We start from the raw sequence: 21,377 nt of genomic DNA, 5'->3' as shown, positions 1-21,377 counted from the left end.
AGTAAACGACATTTTTTGCACAAAAAATATTGTATTACATTTTATATAACAAAGCATTAATTAGACGATTATCCGCGACATCATGCCATATCGATATCTACACATGTAAAACATAAATAACATAATAGTTGTAGGATATAATGAATACAGAGACAAGTAAATAATAAGTCACAAGAGTCAATGTACACGTAAATTCGCATCCTCATAACTGTTGTAGATTGCGCTCTTACCGAGGTTTCAAACCCATATACTCGTATATTTTGTATAGTCGCCATCAGATATGTCTGAGCGGCCGAAGAGTTCAAAAACATCTGAACCCGCGCTTTAGCGAGGCTTTAGCTTCGAGTGGCTTCGATAACAAAGGCGTGTTTACTTGTTTAGATATTTGTGAGCGCCTTGCTGGTCCGATAATATCTGGTGGCGACTGTACCTAATATAAAAATGAGGATCGTCGGATTTCTGTAGTTTATTCGCCATTAAGTAATATTCACTTGTTTCTAATCATATCTACACTCATGGACGGAGGAACGCAAAAAAATTTTTAATTACTAATTTTGAAATAACCTATAGGTACTGTAATGCAGTGATTAAACCTTTTTTTGCGTTCCTCTAAATTTGTCCACGAGTATATATCTATACTTGGTCAAGCAAATCTTGTCAGTAGAAAAAGGCGGCAAATTTAAAAAATTTAGGCACGAAGAGTTATCGTCCCATAGAAAATTTGAATTTCGCGCCTTTTTCTACTGACAAGAGTGACAAGATTTGCTTGACCGTCTTATAGTACCTACTTATATTTGGAATTAGACTACAGAGTTTGTAAAACAACAGGGAAGCACACGTAAAGCGGCTATAGGTATTAGAAAAGGACGATATATTTAATAATTATCTCATAAAATAATTAAATATTTATTGGTTCAAAAGTTATGGTTAGACCACAAGTCAGTTTCACTGACTAGCAAATAAGAAAAAAAAAACGTTTATTGTGCTTTTCAGGCTTTCGCCGTTGAAATTCCAATGGATATCAGTTTGCTGGCAGAGGGCCTAAACGCGAACCAGGTCGACGTGTTGCCTCTCTGTCACACTTACATACGAGTAGGTACATACGATTTACAAGTGGGATAGAGAGGCAGCACGTCGAACGTCGTTCGCGGTAGGCCCTCAGGCCTCTATGTCGCAGGGTTTTGATATGCGAATTTCAATGGTAACGGCCGGCTTAAGTTAAAAGTAGACGGCGCTCTTATAGATACCATACATAATATAGGGAATGTGTCATGGACACAATCATTCAATGCTAATACGTAAATATGAATACGCTTTTTAGTATAAATATTGTAGCTACATAGGAATACGTGGACTGGTTTGCTAGAAATTTCATATTTCTAACATATTTTTTTTATAAACGCGACCGAGAAGCTTATATGCAACTGGCAATGATTTCCGCACGCATCAACAGCGCGAACGATCGTGTAGCGTGAATAAGAAAACCATAAAATAAAATAAGATTACTGATTTAAAAATCTGATTACCGCTCTAGAAATCCAAATTTGGTAATTGAAAAGAAAAAAGCTGGCAGGAAACAACATGGAGATGAATGTCAACGTCAACTCAGGCCGCGGACCAAATCCATAATCTCAGGCCATAAGATATGTGTATTGTTCATATTTTAATACTTATCCTATAAATAAACAATGATTCTATGACTAGACCATAACCGTACTAATTCAATGGCAGTATCCCATATTAATTTCTAAGTGGAATCTATTCTTAAGCTAATATGTAATACAACTATCTACTATGTAATATTATGAATAATAAGCATACCTTTGACCATCATCTTTTGAACAATATTCTATTTTGATTACAAGTATCTAGGTGTTAGTTACATTTAATGGAAAACATACACAATATGTGGAACATTTCGAAATAGCCTAATTGTTACCGCACATGGCAGCAGAAATTAAGTGTTTGACGCCCAAGAGGCACTGATATTAAAATCAGATGGATTTGATTATACTCATCTAACTCCTCGTCTGTATTATACAAAGATCGATTCGCCAGAGTGGACGGTGATCTCAACTCAATGAATTGCATTAAAACAACTTTTAAGTGTAATGTCGTTTTAAATTCTTAAAACATAGACTCAAATAATAAACCTACATTTTATTTTGTTGTATCTAATCAAACATTCCCTAATAGAAAAAAAATATTCTTTGATAATTTCACGCCAGTGAATTTTGCTTCTAATCGATTCTTTGGCACAGAATAAATAATAGTACATACTAGGTACAGAAGACTCATTCTCTAACAAAACGCGTCTGTTACGATCAGCACAGATACATATGGCCGCTAGGTGGCGACAGCGCCACGCGCGGCTTATGGCTTTCTCCAATTAAAATTGGGGTGGAACGGATGTACTTGTAGCATGCTGTAGCAAAGCGACGAAATCGCGGAGTGAGCCACGCCTGTCTTTGGTAAATCGATGAATTTAGTTTGCAGGTCAGATTGTGGGAGTACACTAGAGTTCATTTTATATGATGACGCGATGACGGTCAAAGGAGTAGTAAACTACATGCGCTACCAGTTTAACATAACCATTATTAACAAATAAAACTTTAGTTATTCCTACATAACAAGCTACTAAGAAAAGCTGTAAATATTAGTATTGAAGACTATTCTATGTAATTTTAAGTTTTTTGACAAATTGTGACTGACCAAGGTAATCATGCGATCTCGGAAAACCAGTAGGAAAGATTAAATGTTATTATTTATTAAATATCTTGAAAACAGAACAGATAATTATTGTGGATGGTTTTGAGAAACGTACAATATTATACCATTTGAGTAAATTTACGCCATGCTGATATGGTATTAAAACTGTTATTAGATTTTCGGTTCAATGTATTGGTAGCTAAAGAATTTCATAGGACTCTCTTCTATTTAATTAGATAGGTACTGCAGGCAAGGTGGATCTGGTAAAATATATGCGTTTTTTTACCGAGGAAAATTGTTTATGTAAGTACAAATTTTGCTTTACGCATATCATAGGTATGATCCACATAATTATTTTAGATCCCCCTCTTTTTCGAAATATTAATATAGAGGCTTTCGGGCCTTCTGGTTTACCATACAGGGTGCGCAGTCAAAATCGAAAAGTAAAAAAATATATCAAGCGGACTATTATGTTTTACTTTTCGATTAGCGTTAAACATGAACTATTATCAATCACCTCTGGCTCACTATCCCTGGAAGCGTAGCCAAGATGACAAATGTGCATTGACAAACGACAAACGAAAAGAAAATATGTGTCGAGATAACAGATGCTATGAAAAGTCAAGTGACTATTTATTGGCTTTTGCTATCAACAAAGACATATATGTAACTCCGTATAAGATGAATAAAGTCTAAGGAAAAAGGTGCCTAGGAAATCAAGAAAAAGTCATACTCAAATAGATAGGCCACACCTTTGGCCTATACTCGGCAAGATGGCGTTGAGGACACCGTTTGATATTTAACAATTTTAACACATATCAGTGAAAGAACACGGTTCAAAGTCATATAAAAATAATACTTAAAAATAACATTTATCCATTATATGTATACATTTTTTGATATTTTTATTCATTTTCATTTTTAGTTTTAATCGTGTGTTGATAGATGGTAGTAAATTTACTGTGACTACAAAATTTACGATGTTAATAACCCTCTATACTATCTCTCTTTGCTATCAACGACTGTCACTGACATCTTTGATAGGTTCCTTGGGTTCTTGTTTTGCTGTGTTATTTAAATGTAATTTTATAAAGAGAATAATCAATCGATTGGATATATTTTATTCATAACAGTAATTTTCCATAATTTGTTTTAACATAAATTTACCAGAGCCATCTAGTGTCAGTAATGAATTAGGTACATTGTTTCGCATTATCTTATATCTACAGATTCGGCCTCACTATTCGCTTTCATGATTAATATTTATTTTAATACCTACACTATTTACGTTACACTGAGCTTAATGCCTTACACGAATTATATTGAGAACATTATTATTTGGCAATTTATTACTTTAAATTATTGAGATAAAAGCCGAAGACTAATTTCATTGTAGTTGTGATTTGAACGAAAATTGAAAAGAGAAGTAACATTAAACATTTAAAACCTTTCAGTCATCAGTAATAGCGATATCGCGTCGAATCTCGCGATAGAACAGGTTATTTATTTCATCTCTTATCAATTTTAGGACAAGGAACAGTCAGCAGTAGAAGTTGCTAAGCGGCCGAGGTGTTCAAAATTACCTTGACACGCTCTTATTCTCTTAACAATAAAGTCGCATCAAGATCATTTTCAACACCTCGCCCGCTTAGTAACTTCTGCTGCTGACTGAACAAAAACAAAAAAGTAGTCTCTGGCATATTCCTGAACTTACGTAGTTCAAGCTATCTAATCAAAATTCAATCACAGTTTACAAATTATTAAAATTCTATTATTAAAATCATTAACACTCCTAACGATAATCTTATTGATATTAAATACAAAATATTCTCCAAATCCATGAACGCACTGCATTTTTAAACAATTAAGTACAGCACAATCGAGTTCTTCTACAGAAAATGCAAAATAGAAACTATATTTTTATCTGTAGAAATACTCGATTTGTCAATGTTTTTATACTAAGTAACGAGGATACCGCAAGTAAATACATTTGTACCAAAACTATTTAAATTCAACTTACGTTCATTCATGACATGGTTATTTCATACTATATTGAATTTTGAACCAAATGTTACATTTTACAATATAAGATACAAAACTAAATTAGTAGTATTATCATTTGATGAAAAGACAATACATTTACTAACTGCCAAAGAGACATCAAGTACCAAATGAAACCATACAGAATACATTTAAACACAGTGGGTAGAGCATTTATATTTTACCTATTTCAATGATGAACACATACAATGGCATTTTATTCTTGCACGCACATACCACTATAATGGTTCTAACATTCCTAACAATTATAAGTACATATTTAATAATTTGTGATTATGAAGATTTGATAAATAGTAAAGTTTCTTAGAATGTAGATTGATTGAATATTTGTATAGAATATGATATGTCGAGTAAATATGCATAATGCGTAGGTAGTGATTATGTAGAGTTACATTTGGAAAGCTTGCAAAAGCTATTATACTCTGCATTGATAGCAATAAAATAGACAGACAAATATCTACAAAGCTCCAATTAACATGTTTTCTATCTAATTGTGTTGACTCATTAATCATGATCTTTTTTTATATCAAAATCCGCAGTTACATTAGCATACAATTTAGTAGCTATTTTGCCTACATCATCTCAAAATATTAACTAAACTAAAACACTGCTGATAATACAATAAAATAATAGTTAATTTAAAATATCGTGCTAACATACAATTTATAACTTCTAATAATGTTTAAGGTTACACCATTTGAAAACATTTAAATTGCGTCCATTTTAAAACAACATTATTATTTTATACCTCTGTTAAAATCGTCAACTATCAACAAATGGAACTAGTAAGAGGAATATGATTAAGGATACAAATATATCGGAAGATCTTAAATAGACACACATAATCAGAGTAGTAAATGAAATGACAGACCACAGGAAAATAATTTAAAAGAGAATTTTGGAAAGAAGAAGAAACTTCACAGGCTCTTGAAGGACGAGTACACTAATTCGAATCTAAGCTTACACTAAACCAAGTCCAATAACAAATAATCGCAAATAAATGAGTACTCGCCGCACTACCCGCCGCTAGCATGTCACAGCACTGCCCGTCACGAAAATGTAACGACTTGTTGCCGATGCTCTCCGACAACTCAGGATCGATTTATCGGAACCCTTTTCCTCCTGATCTTGACCCTCGTCCGCTAGCGACGACTCGACCGCGCGCGGTCTGTGAAAGAGCGCCTCATTTATTTGCGAACCCCGCGCTATGGGTCGACCTCGTGGCACACCTCCATGTAGTCAGGGTCGTGCATGATGTCCTTTATCATGTCTTTCAGCATCGTGTACCGCGGGAACATCGGGTACACTTTCGTGCTTACATACTCCGACTGGAAAAATAAATGCAGAAATTAATTTGTCATCATTCATCATTGCATCGTCTCCGGAAATATTCTCATGTTCGAATAATACTGAAGTATTTATAGACTAATACGATGAGATATAATTATTAAGTTTAATTTTACTTGACATTTTGCTGAAGTAATAGACTCATTAAACAATATGAAATGCTTTGCAGGCAGATGCTTTAAAATGTACTCAACTTACACAACCTCCGACAAAAACTAGACTTTATCTCCTGAAAAAATATATGCTGTGCAAAATAAAGCGGTACAAGCGGGTGACACAGAAAAGGCAGGCAACGGGCGAACAAGGCTGCCGCACACAAAGGACGCTTATCGCGGGAAGACGCGATTTGTATCGCTTCGTCAATGAGACGTCTCTCAAGCTTAACTTGCATAGCTTTGACTAAAGCCACTGTGATGAAATATGGCTCAACTAAGCTGTTGGCGTTCAGTTTATTGGGAAAGTATTCTATTCATCGCTTGTACATAAATATTTTTAATCTGCTGGTCATCTCGTAAAATTACGGTGTTCTATAGAACAAGAGAAAGTTTGAAATATCACGCTAAATCTCGACAAATGTTTGGTGTTGAAGTCAAATGTTTGCGTTATACCCAAGACTGGTTAGTCGGATCGAAACTTTATAAAGTTGCAGCTTGTTGACTTGTCTTCACTTAAGGGGCTTTAAAACTTTACTCATTAGGTTTAAATACGTTTAAGTCTTAAATTAGCTTACCTTTAATTCTCTTATAAGATTTCTTAAGCCGGTGTACTTTTTCAGGAGGCGGTACAAGTCGTTTGTCATCTGCGTATTCTCGGCTTCTATTTGGGATGTTGTCATATCTGAAAGTGACGTCAGCAAAACGTTGGTAGACTTAGAATTAGACCAAGAAAAGTCTACAGCGATTTTGACAGCACACGCAGTGAAAGTGTTATTTATACGTCATAATTTCATAGAAGTTTAACGTTGAAAATAACATTTGCACTGCGTGAGCTATCAAAATATCTGCAGACTTTTCTTGGTCTAACTCTATTTTATAAAGTATAACTATATATTTTTATTGAATTCTACTTATTTTTCACAGCTTGTGTAACAAGCAATGGGACGAGCAGTTTTATTTTCCAAAGGTAATAACCACATAAGTACGTTTAAAGTTAAGACTGCCATTTGACGTAGGCGGTCCTCTTCAAACAACTGTTTCGGGTTCGCCAATTTGATTGTTTACCTCGGGATCCCCAAACTCATTCAATTTTAATTCAATTAGTTTTCCACTTTACTTGGTAACTTTTTGTTCTTGCAATCAACGATCTAACGCAAGTCCCGGGTGTCGGAATGTAATTAGGCTTTCCTATTGGACCCGGGACGATCCCGTTTCTCAACAAACGTTAGAAAGCTAAAAGTTGGCTGCGGGCCAGCCTTGTTATCGGAGGCGGTTTAGGCAAATTTAATGTCCATGCGGCAACACTTTATTTTTGCAAGAGTGCCGCTGCAGGCGCCGGCCAAATGTAAAGCTGGGGGCTCGGGTGTGCCGGCGCTCGCATGTTTGAGCCATTATTAGATGGGGGCTTTGTGTAGGTACATCTGAGAAAACATTTTAAACAAAAACATTTCCCAACGTTGTAAATAAATTGCCCAATTTATTCGCTCTAGTTATGAAATTGCAAAGACTTTTGGAGGATGTCGTTGCTTATTCGCAATGAAAGGGTTTCACAGCAGTTATACTAAGTATCCTCTGATCCTGAGTAACTTAATATTTTCGGTTTCAAATACCTATGTGTAAAAAGCAATACCGGTGTTAAATTCTTAATAACTTTATGTGTATGAATCGCTACCCGCAAATGAGATTTAGGGAGGCAGAAAATTGCAAAACAAGAAAATACTCGGAAACTTTTATCGGTTGCTCCGTAGCGCAATTCATCCGACCATCTCCATTGCAGATTTTACTTACTTAGAGGGAATTTTTAACTTAGGTATATTATTACATTTCATGATGTTGTTTCATGATAAAAGATAAGAGAAAATTAATAGGAATTTATTTAGGATGATGTCGAGAGAATGAATGTTATTCCCTGAGGATTAAGAGAGGATCGCTCGACTTACTCTGAAGCCGGGATAAGCTCCCTGACAACTATTTCTCAGTGCGGTATGCCACTGTATTTTACTTCATTTTAATCTTTGAATACTATTACGTGAATGTGTACTTAAAAGGTTGCCGAACAAAATGTTCCATTTCAGCTGATGTGTGCGTGGAAATCTCTAGGACTAGGATTCTTAAGTAATGCAACATTTCATCCAGAATAACATCCAGTCGTATACCCAGCCCACATGAAACCAGAATGGAATTTGGTTTGGACCTAAAAACCTGGCAACTAATAATCTTCCCACGTGGTTCTAAGAGTTCGTTTTTCAAATGCGTACCTAAATAGTTTGAAATACCTACCGCTCAGCCTTTCTATCCTGTCCCTGCGATCAGCGGCCTCCTCGGCCAGCTTAGACGAGGTCTTGACTCCTTCTCCAGACTTCTGCGTCTTCTCCATGATGGCGCACGCGCGCAGCACGAAGGCCGGTACCGTCTCTGCCTTCTCCTGACGAGGGATCTCGACTAACGACCAGTATTGAGTCTCCAGACGGATGACATCCTGGAAAGAAAAAAGTACCGCTTAGATGTAAGAGTAATACCGTAGCAATAACATGTCAGCTTAGTTGATCAAATATACCTACTCGTATTGGTATAGTTAGGTTCAGTAGCATAATATAAGTAGTAGTTGTGAAGACCAAAGTAAGTATAATACCAAAGAGTTATTATTAATATCCTAACTGGGGTGGCGCAATGCGTCCAATTGGGCACTAATAATCCAAGATCAAGTCATTTTGCTCGGCCCTTTTCGGGCTATCGCTGAGCCGATTTAAGTGCCTACTCCAGCTTTAAATTTACGCAGATTAGGATCAAGATAACACAGAAGGAAATATTTTGTAATGATAAAATATTTATCAGTAACACATTTAAAAATCTCTAGTGTAATGGTACATACAAGTGTACTATAGTCACCGATGTGATTTGGAAAAATGTCTGCAAAATAGAGTTAGACCAAGAAAAGTCTGCAGCGATTTTGATATCCCACGCAGTGTAGGTGTTATGTATACGTCATAATTTCATAGAAGTTTGACGCTTAAAATGACGCTTGCACTGCTTGGGCTTTCAAAATCACTGCAGACTTTTCTCGGTCTCACTCTAATACTTACACAATTTCCCATCCAAGAATATATTGTTGCCTGCAAAATGTTCGGTCTTTGTCTTAGTAGAGGCAAGTAGAGGTATGCAAGAAGCCTAATAATAATGCATAGCTTGCCAGCAATGAAAATGAGTAGAGTTTAATATTTATTACGGCAATATGACGGGAACAGATCTCGAGCATCAATCACTCGCGATGGCGTTACGTGATAGTTATATTGCTGTAAGGCTCGTTACATCAATCTGTTACAAACTACTTTAGTGGGTGTTTTCATATTAGGTATTATTATAAGGTAATTTGTCTTTGTATGGGCAATTAAACATTTCATATGAGTCAAAAAATATTCCAATAAAACGACATTAAATAAAGTCCAATTTCTTCAACCCTTGCTGTTCAATCTCTTCACATCTTAAAAAAAAATTGTCGGTCAAAGTACCTATAGTCTACAACTTTCACAGAGTTCATCCAACGTGAAGTTATTTCAGGAAAATAATTACCTAAAGGCTTATGCCAATCCAGAATATTTTAATCTGATTTAATGAACACCTTCAACATTTACTAGTAAAAGCTAAAGAAAACATAAGCAAGTAAGTTCTAAAGTATGGATCTATCAAATGAAAAAACCGTCAATATCAATGCAGTTTTGGCAGACCAATCGCGTTACAAACATACAGTTAAATTGATAACCCCCTCATTTTGGTTTTTGTAGGTCGGTTAGTTACAAAAATAATACTCCGTAGACTTAAATCTTTTAAAAACCTTTTAACTTGTACTAATATTGGCATAGTGAAGTAAGTTAACTTATGTACTAACTAATACTTAGTAACTATTCTGTAAAGAATGTATAATTAACGAAGAAGAAGAAGTTTTCTCACTCCATACGAGGATAAGAACAAAAACCCATTTGTAATAAATTTTAAGTGATGTATGCGAAATAACTAACTTAACAAGTACTAAGTTGAAGCTCTTATAACTTATAATTAATAAGTTTTACTGTATCTCCCGTACAATTTATTATTTAACAACTAAGTTAGTAAGGGTAGCCATGTAGAATAGAGTGAACACTTTAAACATAGGTACCTACCTATTTATTCTCTAGATGCGAAGGAATTTTCATGTCTTCTTTTCATTTGTTATAATTATCAACCAAATAACTTAAAAAAGAACCAAAAATAACCAACTATCATATTCCCAGCATTGTTAAATTTCAAAATGGAATGATTAAAACTCCCTCTAAAATACTAAGTAGGAGCCAACAATCGGCTTTAAACTTCTGTTGAATGGAGCGCTCGCCAACTAAAACGTTGTAACGTGGAAAAAAGAAATTTCAGTTAGCGCCAGCAACTTGGCTGTAACTGGCTTGTGGCAGAAATTCAACTTCGTTGTTATTGGTTGTTTACTCGAGTCTGTACTGTAGGTATAGTTATAGTAAATATTGGTATTTTCACCTGATTAAACTTGTGCCCAGGGTGTTATGCTTTTCTTGTCATGTTTGTTGGAGTGTATTACATTCCGTTTCTACTATTATTGGTAATAAATATTTCTAAACTAAGTGCGTGTCAGACCGCAGGGTAACGAGAAAAGATTATACAAAACACGGTACAAGTAATAAGGATCCCACCAAAAACATTTTTAATCACTTTAATCAATACCCAAAAATTTGGTAAATAGAAGTATAGAACTCATCTAGTCACTTAATTGTTTAGGTAAATTCTCCAACAAAAATTTATTATATTAAAACAATCATAAGTACATAGGCAAAGGGTTAGGTAATACATATGTGGGTAGGGTAGAAAAGTGGTTTCAATCGATGTGTGGAAGGGCGGCACCGTCGTCGAACCCAAGCCACCTGGCGGTCGACTTAAAACGGTGGCGTGTGCCTCGGATACACATGCTGGTGGCGCGTATAACGGCGATACTGATCCTACATCTCAGCCAGCACAGTATGGTGCTTAGAGAACGGTTCCACCAAAAACATTTCATGTAAAGTGTTGCTACGGCCTAGTCGCCTAAAGCTTTTAGTAGTAGTAGTAAACACTTTATTGCACAAAACAAGTACATAACACAGAGAGAATACAATAAATGTGTACAAAGGCGAACTTATCCCGTTAAGGGATCTCTTCCAGCTAACCTTTAAGTAACTGAGAGATACATATGAAATGGTAGTCAAACTAAGATAAAATGTACATGACGGCGAGACTTAAAAGAAGTAGCTAACCCTAGGAACATAACTTAATACAATGTGATGCATTAGGTGCAAAGGCATATACATATATAGATATACGAAACAATTACATGTCCATAAAAATATTAATACTAACTTCTAAATAAATAAATATATACATATATATAAATACATACAAATATATAAATATATATAACCGCACAATCCTACCTACGTGTCCTTCAATTGACATTTTGTGTTATTGCCATAACCTCTTTAATTTTGCCTTCAGCGACGCTACAGACTGACACTGCCTTAGCGGGGATGGCAACGCGTTCCATAGCTTCACAGAGTGTATCGTGAATGACTTATTGTAAGATCGGTGTTTGTGGGGAGGAATAGCGAGCGATAGATCCGCACTAGATCGCAGCCGGTGGTCACTTCCATCCGCCAAAAACCTAAACCGTTCTGCAAGGTAAGTTGGAGAAGAGGGGCAGAACAGCACCTTATAAAGTAGAGATAAGATGTGCAAGTCTCTACGGCGGCGGATAGGTAACCACTCAAGCTGAGAACGGAACGATGAAACATGGTCAAATTTCCGCAGGCCAAATATAAATCTTATGCAGACGTTCTGCAGGCGCTCCATCTTATTAAGGAGTTCCTCATTAAGGTCCAGGGTCGCGATGTCCCCATAGTCCAGAAGAGGAAGCAAGAGAGAGCGGGCAAGGATGACCTTCGTACGAAGTGGGAGAAAATTTTGTAGGCGCCGCAGGGAGTGCAGTGAAGCGAAAAGTCTTTTGCTGACCTCGGTAACGTGAGCTGACCAGGAAAGAGTCTGGTCCATGATAATGCCCAAATTCTTGACAGTAGAGGAGAGGGGAATGTGAGTTCCATCAAAGAAAATATTGGGTATTATCTGACCAGCCAACTTGGAGATGAAATAAGCGCCACCAACCATAATTGCCTGCGACTTCTTAGCATTTACCTTCAGACCAAACGACTCCGCCCAGTCACGAATAGAAGTCAAATCGTGATTTATTTGGCTTATCAACGACTCGACATCATCAACGCTAGCCGCTGCGTATATCTGCAAGTCGTCTGCATATAAATGATATGATGAAGTCAGAGATTTCGTGATACCATCAATGAAAATTGAAAATAGCAGTGGGGACAGCACACCACCTTGAGGAACACCAGCCGTAATTTCGCTCCAGTCAGAAGTACTGTCATCAACCTTGACTCGCTGGCGCCTCCCAAAGAGATAATCTCGGAACCAGGCCAGTGCCAACGGGGACATGTTTAGATTACGCAACAGAGCTAACATAATATCAAAGTCAACTGTGTTAAAAGCGCTGCTAAAATCCAACAGGACTAACACCGTCAACAGGCGGTTCTCGATATTCAAACGAATGTCGTCGGTCACTTTCACCAAGGCAGAGACAGTACTATGTCCCGGGCGGAAGCCGGATTGAAGTGTGTTGAAGAGGCTGTAACGATTGAGATAAGAGGACAGGCGCTCATTCGCAAAGTGCTCAATGACTTTTGAAAGGATCGGGAGAATAGAAATAGGACGATACTGGGAGAATGACGTGGGACTAGGGACTTTAGGAAGTGGGATAACCTGAGCAAGTTTCCACGTGGTGGGAAAAGTGCCAGAGGAGAAGGAAAAATTAATTATATGAGCTAAAATGGGAGCAATATCTTCCGCCACGAGCAAAACCATGTCCAAGCTGATGTTGTCCTGACCAACGGCCTTCGTTTTAATTTTTTTAAGGATAGTAAGAACCTCCTGCGGTGAAATTTTGTCGAACTGGAACAACTGTGTATCGGGGCGTGGCGTATTATCAAGCAGGGATAGAGTTCGTTGCTTTACAGAGGAATCGAGCTCCACAGGAGAAACGCTAAAGTGACGGTTGATGGCGTCTACATCCAGAACACCCGTACAATTCTGTTGACATTTGCCCACCCCCAGTGATTTTAAAAACTTCCACAGTTTTGTTGGGGGGCAATCATCGATGGACTGATGTATATACTGCCGCCGTGCCGTTCTACACGCTCTATTGCAACGGTTCCGCAGAGATGTGTAAGCCTGTAAGTTATTTTCTGACGGATCCTTGCGAAGTTTGACTCGAGCACGATTCCGTTTGGCCATAAGTAATTTAATGTCCGTAGTCAGCCAAGGCGCAGGAAAATGTTTAACTCGTGTTGGTCTTAAAGCTTTTACACTAAAAATTATAAGATCCCGTAGTACTCCTAGTTAACAAGACTTTTACTCTGTAAGTCTTCACTTTATAAGCTATCTGTCTAAAGCCAACATCTTGTTCAAACAGTACGGCTTGGCCTTTCGGAGCTATATATATAAAACATAAAATTAAAAGGTACAATAAAGAATTTAATTGAAGTGTAAATAAGCTTAACATTATACTTCAGTGCAGTGTAAGCGAAACGTTGGGAAATTGGACACATTTGTTGCCAAATATAATTAAGTCCCCTCGGAGCGGAAAAAGTTTTAATCGCAAAATGTACTTTAACAGGCTCGTATCAAAACATGCATGATTTTCGAAATTCAACTATATGACAATGTAACTAAAAGCGATTTTACATTAGCGGTTTATGAGGTAACACTGCTTATATGAAAAACATTGTTTTAGTTGGTAAACTGACTTGTTATGAACTCAATCGGAAAGTATTTCTCTTTGTCGTCGTTAACTACGGCAGCTGGTCGCTCATTGTGTAACTTCCACCGAGGACTTTTAAAAGTACATGATTCTGGTTATAACTTCCATCAATATTGCGGAGTTTAGATGTACTTAAAGTCCTTTGACGAAGTTTTTCTTGCTACTAATGCGGGCCACTTGTATAAATAATATTACTTTCCATAAAATCATTTCATTCGGTTCCTTTTCGTTTTACTCTTACCTGTAAGAGTTACGAGTATTACTTACATAACATAATCATTCCTACATTTATTTTTAACCGTTACAAGGGTGTGTCTTGTGCATGTTACTTGTTCATACTGTGAACGCATAAAAATAAAAATAGTTAACCCTGATAAGCATCAATTTTCTCTGTCAGAATAAATACAAAAAAAACCTGAGGCTTTGTTAATAATGATTCCGAGTATTTGTGTCATAAAATATAACTTACTACATAACAGCAGCAACAAGTGCCTGTTGGAAAACTCTTTCAATGGGGAAGGCAACTGTGACCTTCCTTATAACCTCCTGAGACCCAGCAGCAATTGTTTTGTTATCTAAATCGGAACCCTTAGTTACACAATAAAAGTTCAAAATCAATTTTGGAATCTGAACAAAAAAATGTACGCAGGTATTTAGGAGGATAAAAGAATGTTTACTACCTACGCTTTTACCGTATTTACGGTTTTTAATCAATGTTACGGCTGGTGTTCATCGTGGGGTAGAATTAAGCTCTTACCCCACATTACCAAACTTTATTATCTTAAGTTTCATAACATGTAAACAAAAAAAAAACCCTTTAATGAATAAGAATACAAAAAATAGTCTAAAAGGTCCTCACTCAACTTTATGTCCCGAAGTGAATCCTAGGACACACTACGTGACGATAATTTTCAGTGAAGCCTGGTAAAACTAAAACTAGTACTAGGTTGCACAAATATCCAAGAAAACATTTAATGCACAGATGTTCGCCTAGTTGATGTAAAATCTTCACTCAGAGTCAAGAGCAAAAAGTCGCGTAGCAAAGTGTCTCAAACTGAAAAACCGCTGAGGCAATATTTTTCTAACCTAATCCAAGCTATGCTCCATGCAATCATGTCTCAAGTGGGTAAGTTTCCTGGCCCCATGCCAGTGGCGACAAAAACCTGGCTTGTCTTTAAATCTCCTTCGCAAACTGAGGGCATTACAACCTGATAGTCTTCCAGTGAGTTGGCTCGAATGGGCTTGTTACATTGTAAAAATGTTTTCACAGTGGGGATGCTGGCTGGCTTAATAAGTCTGACTATATTTGTACTTGAGTTAGATAGTTAAGCCCTGAACACGTGATATGAGGTATAACTGAATCGCAATTAAAAAGGGATTGAGATAGCTGTCAATCCATATTGATTTAGACGTAAGTGTATGGAAATCTGTCATTTCTAATCCCTTTCTGATCGCGGCATGATAATACTTACGTCTGTTTCTTATACATCTATTTTTTTGGTTGTGGCTGAAATTGCTATGCTCATGGTTTCCGAGACGATTTTTATGATGAGATAGGATTTTAAACGCGTGCTTTGCGTTTCGTATTTATTTAACTAGGTATATATTTAGAAGAGTTTAATATTTAATCCTATTCACTGATTCATTATATACGTAGTTAAATATTTTGTTAAAGGCTGTTTCTATACGGTTCCCTTCCGGGTGCCTCTAGTTTTATTTAATAACTTGGCAAATGAGCATCATATTATAAAAAGTTTACTCCATTTGAAGTCATGCCCCTTATCAGCGATTTCATATGTTTGGTTGAAAAAATTACTAGAAAATATACGAAACAATAACACCGGAACTACTCCGGAGTGTATTTTCCGAGAGAAAATCAATTGCCTGGCAAAGGAAATTAAAGTCTAGCGGTGGAAAATTTATTGCCCGTCGGTAATTTTTGTCGGCAGACAATCTCCCATGTGTTTTGAAAAGTTAGTTCGCGGGAAATGAAGAAAGAACGGAAAGATCAATTGTGTCGACACTTAAAAAAAGGAACCCTGGCGGTACGGTGCTTCTATAAAAATATGAGACTTTGTGATCTTATTACGCGTCAATCGTCATAAGGTCCCTTGTGTACGGTTACATAACATTTCATGAGCAGTTCTACTTAACCAAATAGTGCTTTATGAGAGGTACCGTACGAGTAAAAAAAACCTATCCTCAAATTCCCACTTGATGACAATGGGACCAAATGTACATAAAGTATTAAATAAAAAAAAGTATTTACAAAATTGCCGATGAATTGAGTATCTCCTGCTGCTTAAAATCGAATATTAAATAATATTGTCTTCGGTTTCCACAATAGTTACCTACACATGAAATTCATTTCATCGGTTATCTTAGACTTAGATAAATGTTTTTCATCATTTTTATTCACAAACTGCACCACTGGTAAAAAAATAAACAAGCGAAAATGTAAAAATAGGAAAGACTAAAATATAAAATGAACATTTCCGCAGCCGCAATTTGTTTCTACCATTGTTGCTTTTCGCCTTGTAAAAAGGACTGTAATGCAGATCGTTAGACCCTAATAAACTGGAATTTTAAGAGCAAAGGTTTAGTGCCGTTTTATTACACTAGTGTTAAGGGAATCTCGGCCGCTTGATGAGCTAGATATATATCGTATTTACTCTTGCTTTAAAAAATCATTAGCTCTTTCTTTTTTAGAAATACATGTTATGAAAATACACATTTATGCGCACTGTTGATTTATATTTGATCTCTTTGTTAACTATAGTTGACCCGCTTAATACGATCAGTCGATCACGCTTGCTACGATTTATCTCGTAATAAGTCATCTGACACAATAAAAGACTATTGAATACAGGGTATTTAGCTTGTGGTATATTTTGTATTTAGTCCCCGATTTTTCAACACGAAACGAAGTAACTGACTTGGTCTATGTCTAGGTAACCACACACCATAGCTGTCAACCATCTTTAGGGATTGTTTATTATGAACGGTGTCGCTGCTACTACCATAGCAACAACAACAACAACACACAACAACAACACACACACAACACATAACACAACAACAACAACACAACAAGCATACACCAACAACAACAACAACACACAACAACAACGACAACAACAACAACAACAACAATAACAAGCATAGGTTTAAATCTTTAGAACAGTCCTAAAATTTTACGGGCCAGAACTATCGCCATACCCCCGTGCTCCCAATTTCATCTAAGTAGGGATACTATCTAAAATTAAAAGTTCCCATGAAATTGTTTTAAGTAGGTACGTAGTTTCTAAAGCCCTTTGAGATAAGTTTGTAACCTAGAATATCGTTAATAATATCACGGTCTGAGTAAACTTAAGAGGAACTTAAACACTAGAGAAAATATCGTCTTCCTAAGTATTCCTTCACTAATTGCTATTTTCAGAGACTAACAGAAGTTGTGTTGACACAATAAAGCAGTGCTGTCTCGAACAATACACGTCTCAAGTTACTAGAAGCTTGGAACAATATGACAGAATATACCTCCAAAGTAATAGATAGAGAAAAGAAAACAATAGTTATAACTATTTAGTTAACTAATTCGTAATGTATAGCTGATAACAATACCGTATTTGATAACAGGGTCCTAGCGCAAAACATGTTTTATTTTCACCTTGCAAGGGATGAATATGCACTTTTAAGTGCCCCAAATTAACAAAGCAATAGTACACTGAAGTTTATTTTTTATTAGTGATATTATACCACAACCGCTTCTTACCAAAAATACATTATGACAAGCACATGGAGCGCTGGTGGCCTAGCGGTGAGAGCGTGCGACTTTCAATCTGGAGGTCGCGGGGTCGATCCCCGGCTCATACCAATGGGTTTTTCGGAACTTATGTACGAAATATCATTTGATATTTACCAGTCGCTTTTCGGTGAAGGAAAACATCGTGAGGAAACCGGACTAATCCCAATAAGGCCTAGTTTACCCTCTGGGTTGGAAGGTCAGGTGGCAGTCGCTTTCGTAAAGACTAGTGCCTATGCCAATTCTTCGGATTAGTTGCCAAGCGGACCCCAGGCTCCCATGAGCCGTGGCAAAATGCCGGGACAACGAGAGGAAGATGATGACATTATGACAAGCAAAAGGAACGAGTTCCTTCGCAGCACTTTACTGTAGGTAAGTACTACTTACTTAAAGTAAAGCGCTAAGTACTTACCCAAAGATGTACATCTTTTTACTAAGACGGGAAGACTCTCTGTCTAAGTACGAGCGATATGCATTTCAGGTAGGAAATACAAACCTCAACGCGGGCTTGGTTATGGACTATTATGATAGGGTGTAGAACTCTAGAAAGACGATATTGTCTACTTCTTTAACATATTGTAAAAGCTAGGGTAAATTGAGTTAAGTAACTAGTTAATTCAGGTCAAATAAAGACTGGTAGACTTACACACCACAGCAATACCCTTCGGTCGTAGCCAAGAAATAAAAAGCCGAGCTCACATATTAAGTTGTAGAGAATTTCATTTCGTAAGAAATTGCGGTCTTTAGGCACAAATCCTACTACATTAACATTGCAGAATGAGTTTGATATGTTACATTACCTAAATTGAAGCAATTATTATTAGTTAACGAATTATAATAATAATTATATCGTTAGGTGTCGAGGTACGAACAACCACAACAATAGAATTAACTCCCCTCTTAGAAATAATTAATTTAATTAAGGAGGTAATTGTTAGACACCTCTTTAACCGTCCTTATAAACGATGCCAAGGAAATTTGCAATATACTACAAAAGCATATGTCTTCTTGTCACTGGCATTGTTCTTATTGAAATTGATTTATTATTTTATGTTTTGTAAATAGTAGAAAATTATGTTTTGTAAATAGTAGTTTTTCACAACTGCTCTCATCAGGCACTTTGACCAAGACTTGCCTTTAGGTAGGTGAACTTAGATTAGTTCCCGCAAGAGGAGAGACAGTTTTGGGGTATTTAGGTAAATAATTAAGGCTAGGCAGAAAAACTGCAAATCGAGAAGAGTTCCGGACTGTGGTAGCCGACATCCGTAGAGGACGTGGCACCTAAAGAAGAAGGTAAATAATTTTAATTTAATTTCTTCTTCTTTCTTGGATGCCAGACATTGCAGGGGTGTTACCGACCTTCCTTTATAAAACCTATGCTGTGTTCGCCACGTAGGTTGGCCAACGCTACATCTGACACAGGGTGAATGAACACTCAAAGAATCTCCTTTCGCTGTTTCACACCGCCATCTCCCGGAGATTAACTACCTACGCCGGGAGCGCCACAAAATTTAAGTAACTTTTCATCTGATTACATAACACGTATCGTGAAACCAGTTTAAAAAGGTCGATCTCACGCACTGATAAATTATTTATAAGGGAATTTCGTTCCATGCCGCCATATTTACATGAGCCGGGAGATTGTTGGGCTTACACTGTTTATGCAAATGCATATTCCTTAATGAATGCACACGGTGTTTGTGGCCCGATTAAATTAAGCCCAGAGTTCTTAGTAAGTGATTGCTGCAGTCTTAGTAATTAGGATATTCAAGAGCAAACAAGTGAGCTAGAAGCGTATACTGTTGCAGCTTCAAATTAAACAAGCATGATGCATTGTTTTATGTAAATTGCAGTTAGAATATATATTTTGGTTTCTGTTTTTCGACGTCTTCTGGCACCAATTATAAAAATAGTCTAATATTAATGATAATAAAATAACTAAGCCTTAATTCAGGAACTCAATATTAATAAATACATTGTACTACTTTCAGAGCTTCACAGAATTTTAAAACAGTCAAAGGTCTTTATACCTACATAATACACATGATGATGATGATGATGCTCTCCTGACCGATTTGGGCCACAGCGACTGTGTGCTCTGGAGTAGGCAGTTTTTTAACTCGTGTTATTAGAGTGTAGCTGATTAGCTATTAGACATATATATTGGTGATACACATATATAAGATCTTAGACTGTATTAAAACCTATTGTTTATTATACCTACCTCAATCCGCTGGCTTATTAAAAACATACAAGTACACATACTTTCATGTTAGGTAACGAAGGAGTGCAAATAGTTTATACATATATATTCAACAACATCAACAAAACCATCGTATCTTTCTCCCTTAAATAAGTGCCTTGTTACAAATATGTATATATGTATATGTATTATACATAGGTACAGCCGCACTACTTACATTTTCGCGATAGTAAGGAAAAGAACAAGAACATTGAAGTGCGTCAGGGATGATTATGTTATCATATTTTTTCCAGAGTAACATTTGTGCTAAAGGTAATAAATTATTACAGGAACAGTAATGTAATAACCACATCATAAAAACTCACAACACTCTTACACTTAACACATGTTGTGGCTGTCGAAAAAAGATTCGAGTGTGGTTTTTCAGCGAAGGAAAACATTAAATCAATATCAGCACCCTGAGGCACGCCGGGCGGGTCACCTAGCCTTTTATTGTTTCCTCTTCCCTTGATTTAAGAGTCCTCCGTCACGTGCTTAGGGTTGCCATATGGAAGAATTAAATGTCCTGATAAAAATTTGGACATCACCCTAAAAATCCGGACATTTCTTGTAGCAGAGATTTGGCGTAGCTTGAACGATGCCCCGGCGGCGCGCTGCTCTCTGCGGTGTACTGTATCGTGGATCTACTTTTCCCTTTCCCTTCGCCCAATCCCATAGCCCCCTCCCCGGGCGCGCATTTTATTTTTATAAGGTCATTCCTAAAAATCCGGACACATGCCAAGTCCGGCCGCAATCCGGACAAAGGGTCAAAAATCCGGACATTGCCGGACAAATTCGGACCTATGGCAACCCTACACGTGCAGGGGTAATTTCATTGCATTGTCAATAAAAGGTGTTCATTTTCTTGGACTAGGTACTCCTGTAGAAAAAACTAGAGTTATGGGTCAGTCATGTCATCTGGATATATTCCGTCTTTGTTTGAAGCTACGGAAGTCTTGTTTCCTCACAATGTATTTTTATTTTAGAAGTCACGAGAAAGTAAACATTTTTCATTGCGCCATAAATTATAACAAATTACAGAAAACATTTAACATGCAAACAAAGGTATCAAACAGGCCTTAATTAATGACTGGTGGAAGAAGCACTGCTATATACCTAGACTAAGTGAAACACTCTGTATCTTGA

General features: G+C 36.7%; 1 protein-coding gene and 1 long non-coding RNA gene across 2 annotated transcripts in view; both read right to left on the bottom strand.

Annotated features, from left to right (window-relative positions):
- The window catches only part of LOC134664604 (uncharacterized), a 484,236-nt gene that overhangs the window by 157,441 nt on the left and 305,418 nt on the right, over positions 1–21,377 (bottom strand). The gene's annotated exons all lie outside the window — the stretch shown is intronic.
- LOC134664595 (uncharacterized) overlaps positions 5,660–21,377 on the bottom strand; it is a 190,391-nt gene continuing 174,673 nt past the window's right edge. Inside the window, exons 4-6 of the mRNA XM_063521325.1 lie at positions 8,553–8,751; positions 6,848–6,954; positions 5,660–6,098 (exon numbers count right to left, since the gene is read on the bottom strand). Of these exons, the coding sequence (XP_063377395.1) occupies positions 5,976–6,098; positions 6,848–6,954; positions 8,553–8,751 (429 nt within the window). The 3' untranslated portion in view covers positions 5,660–5,975. The remainder of the gene's footprint in view (positions 6,099–6,847; positions 6,955–8,552; positions 8,752–21,377) is intronic.

Source organism: Cydia fagiglandana, chromosome 5 (assembly GCF_963556715.1).
Source record: "Cydia fagiglandana chromosome 5, ilCydFagi1.1, whole genome shotgun sequence".
NCBI classification, from domain to species: domain Eukaryota; kingdom Metazoa; phylum Arthropoda; class Insecta; order Lepidoptera; family Tortricidae; genus Cydia; species Cydia fagiglandana.
The sequence above is the reverse complement of the archived record's forward strand: the minus strand, read 5'-3'. Positions and strand labels throughout refer to the sequence as shown.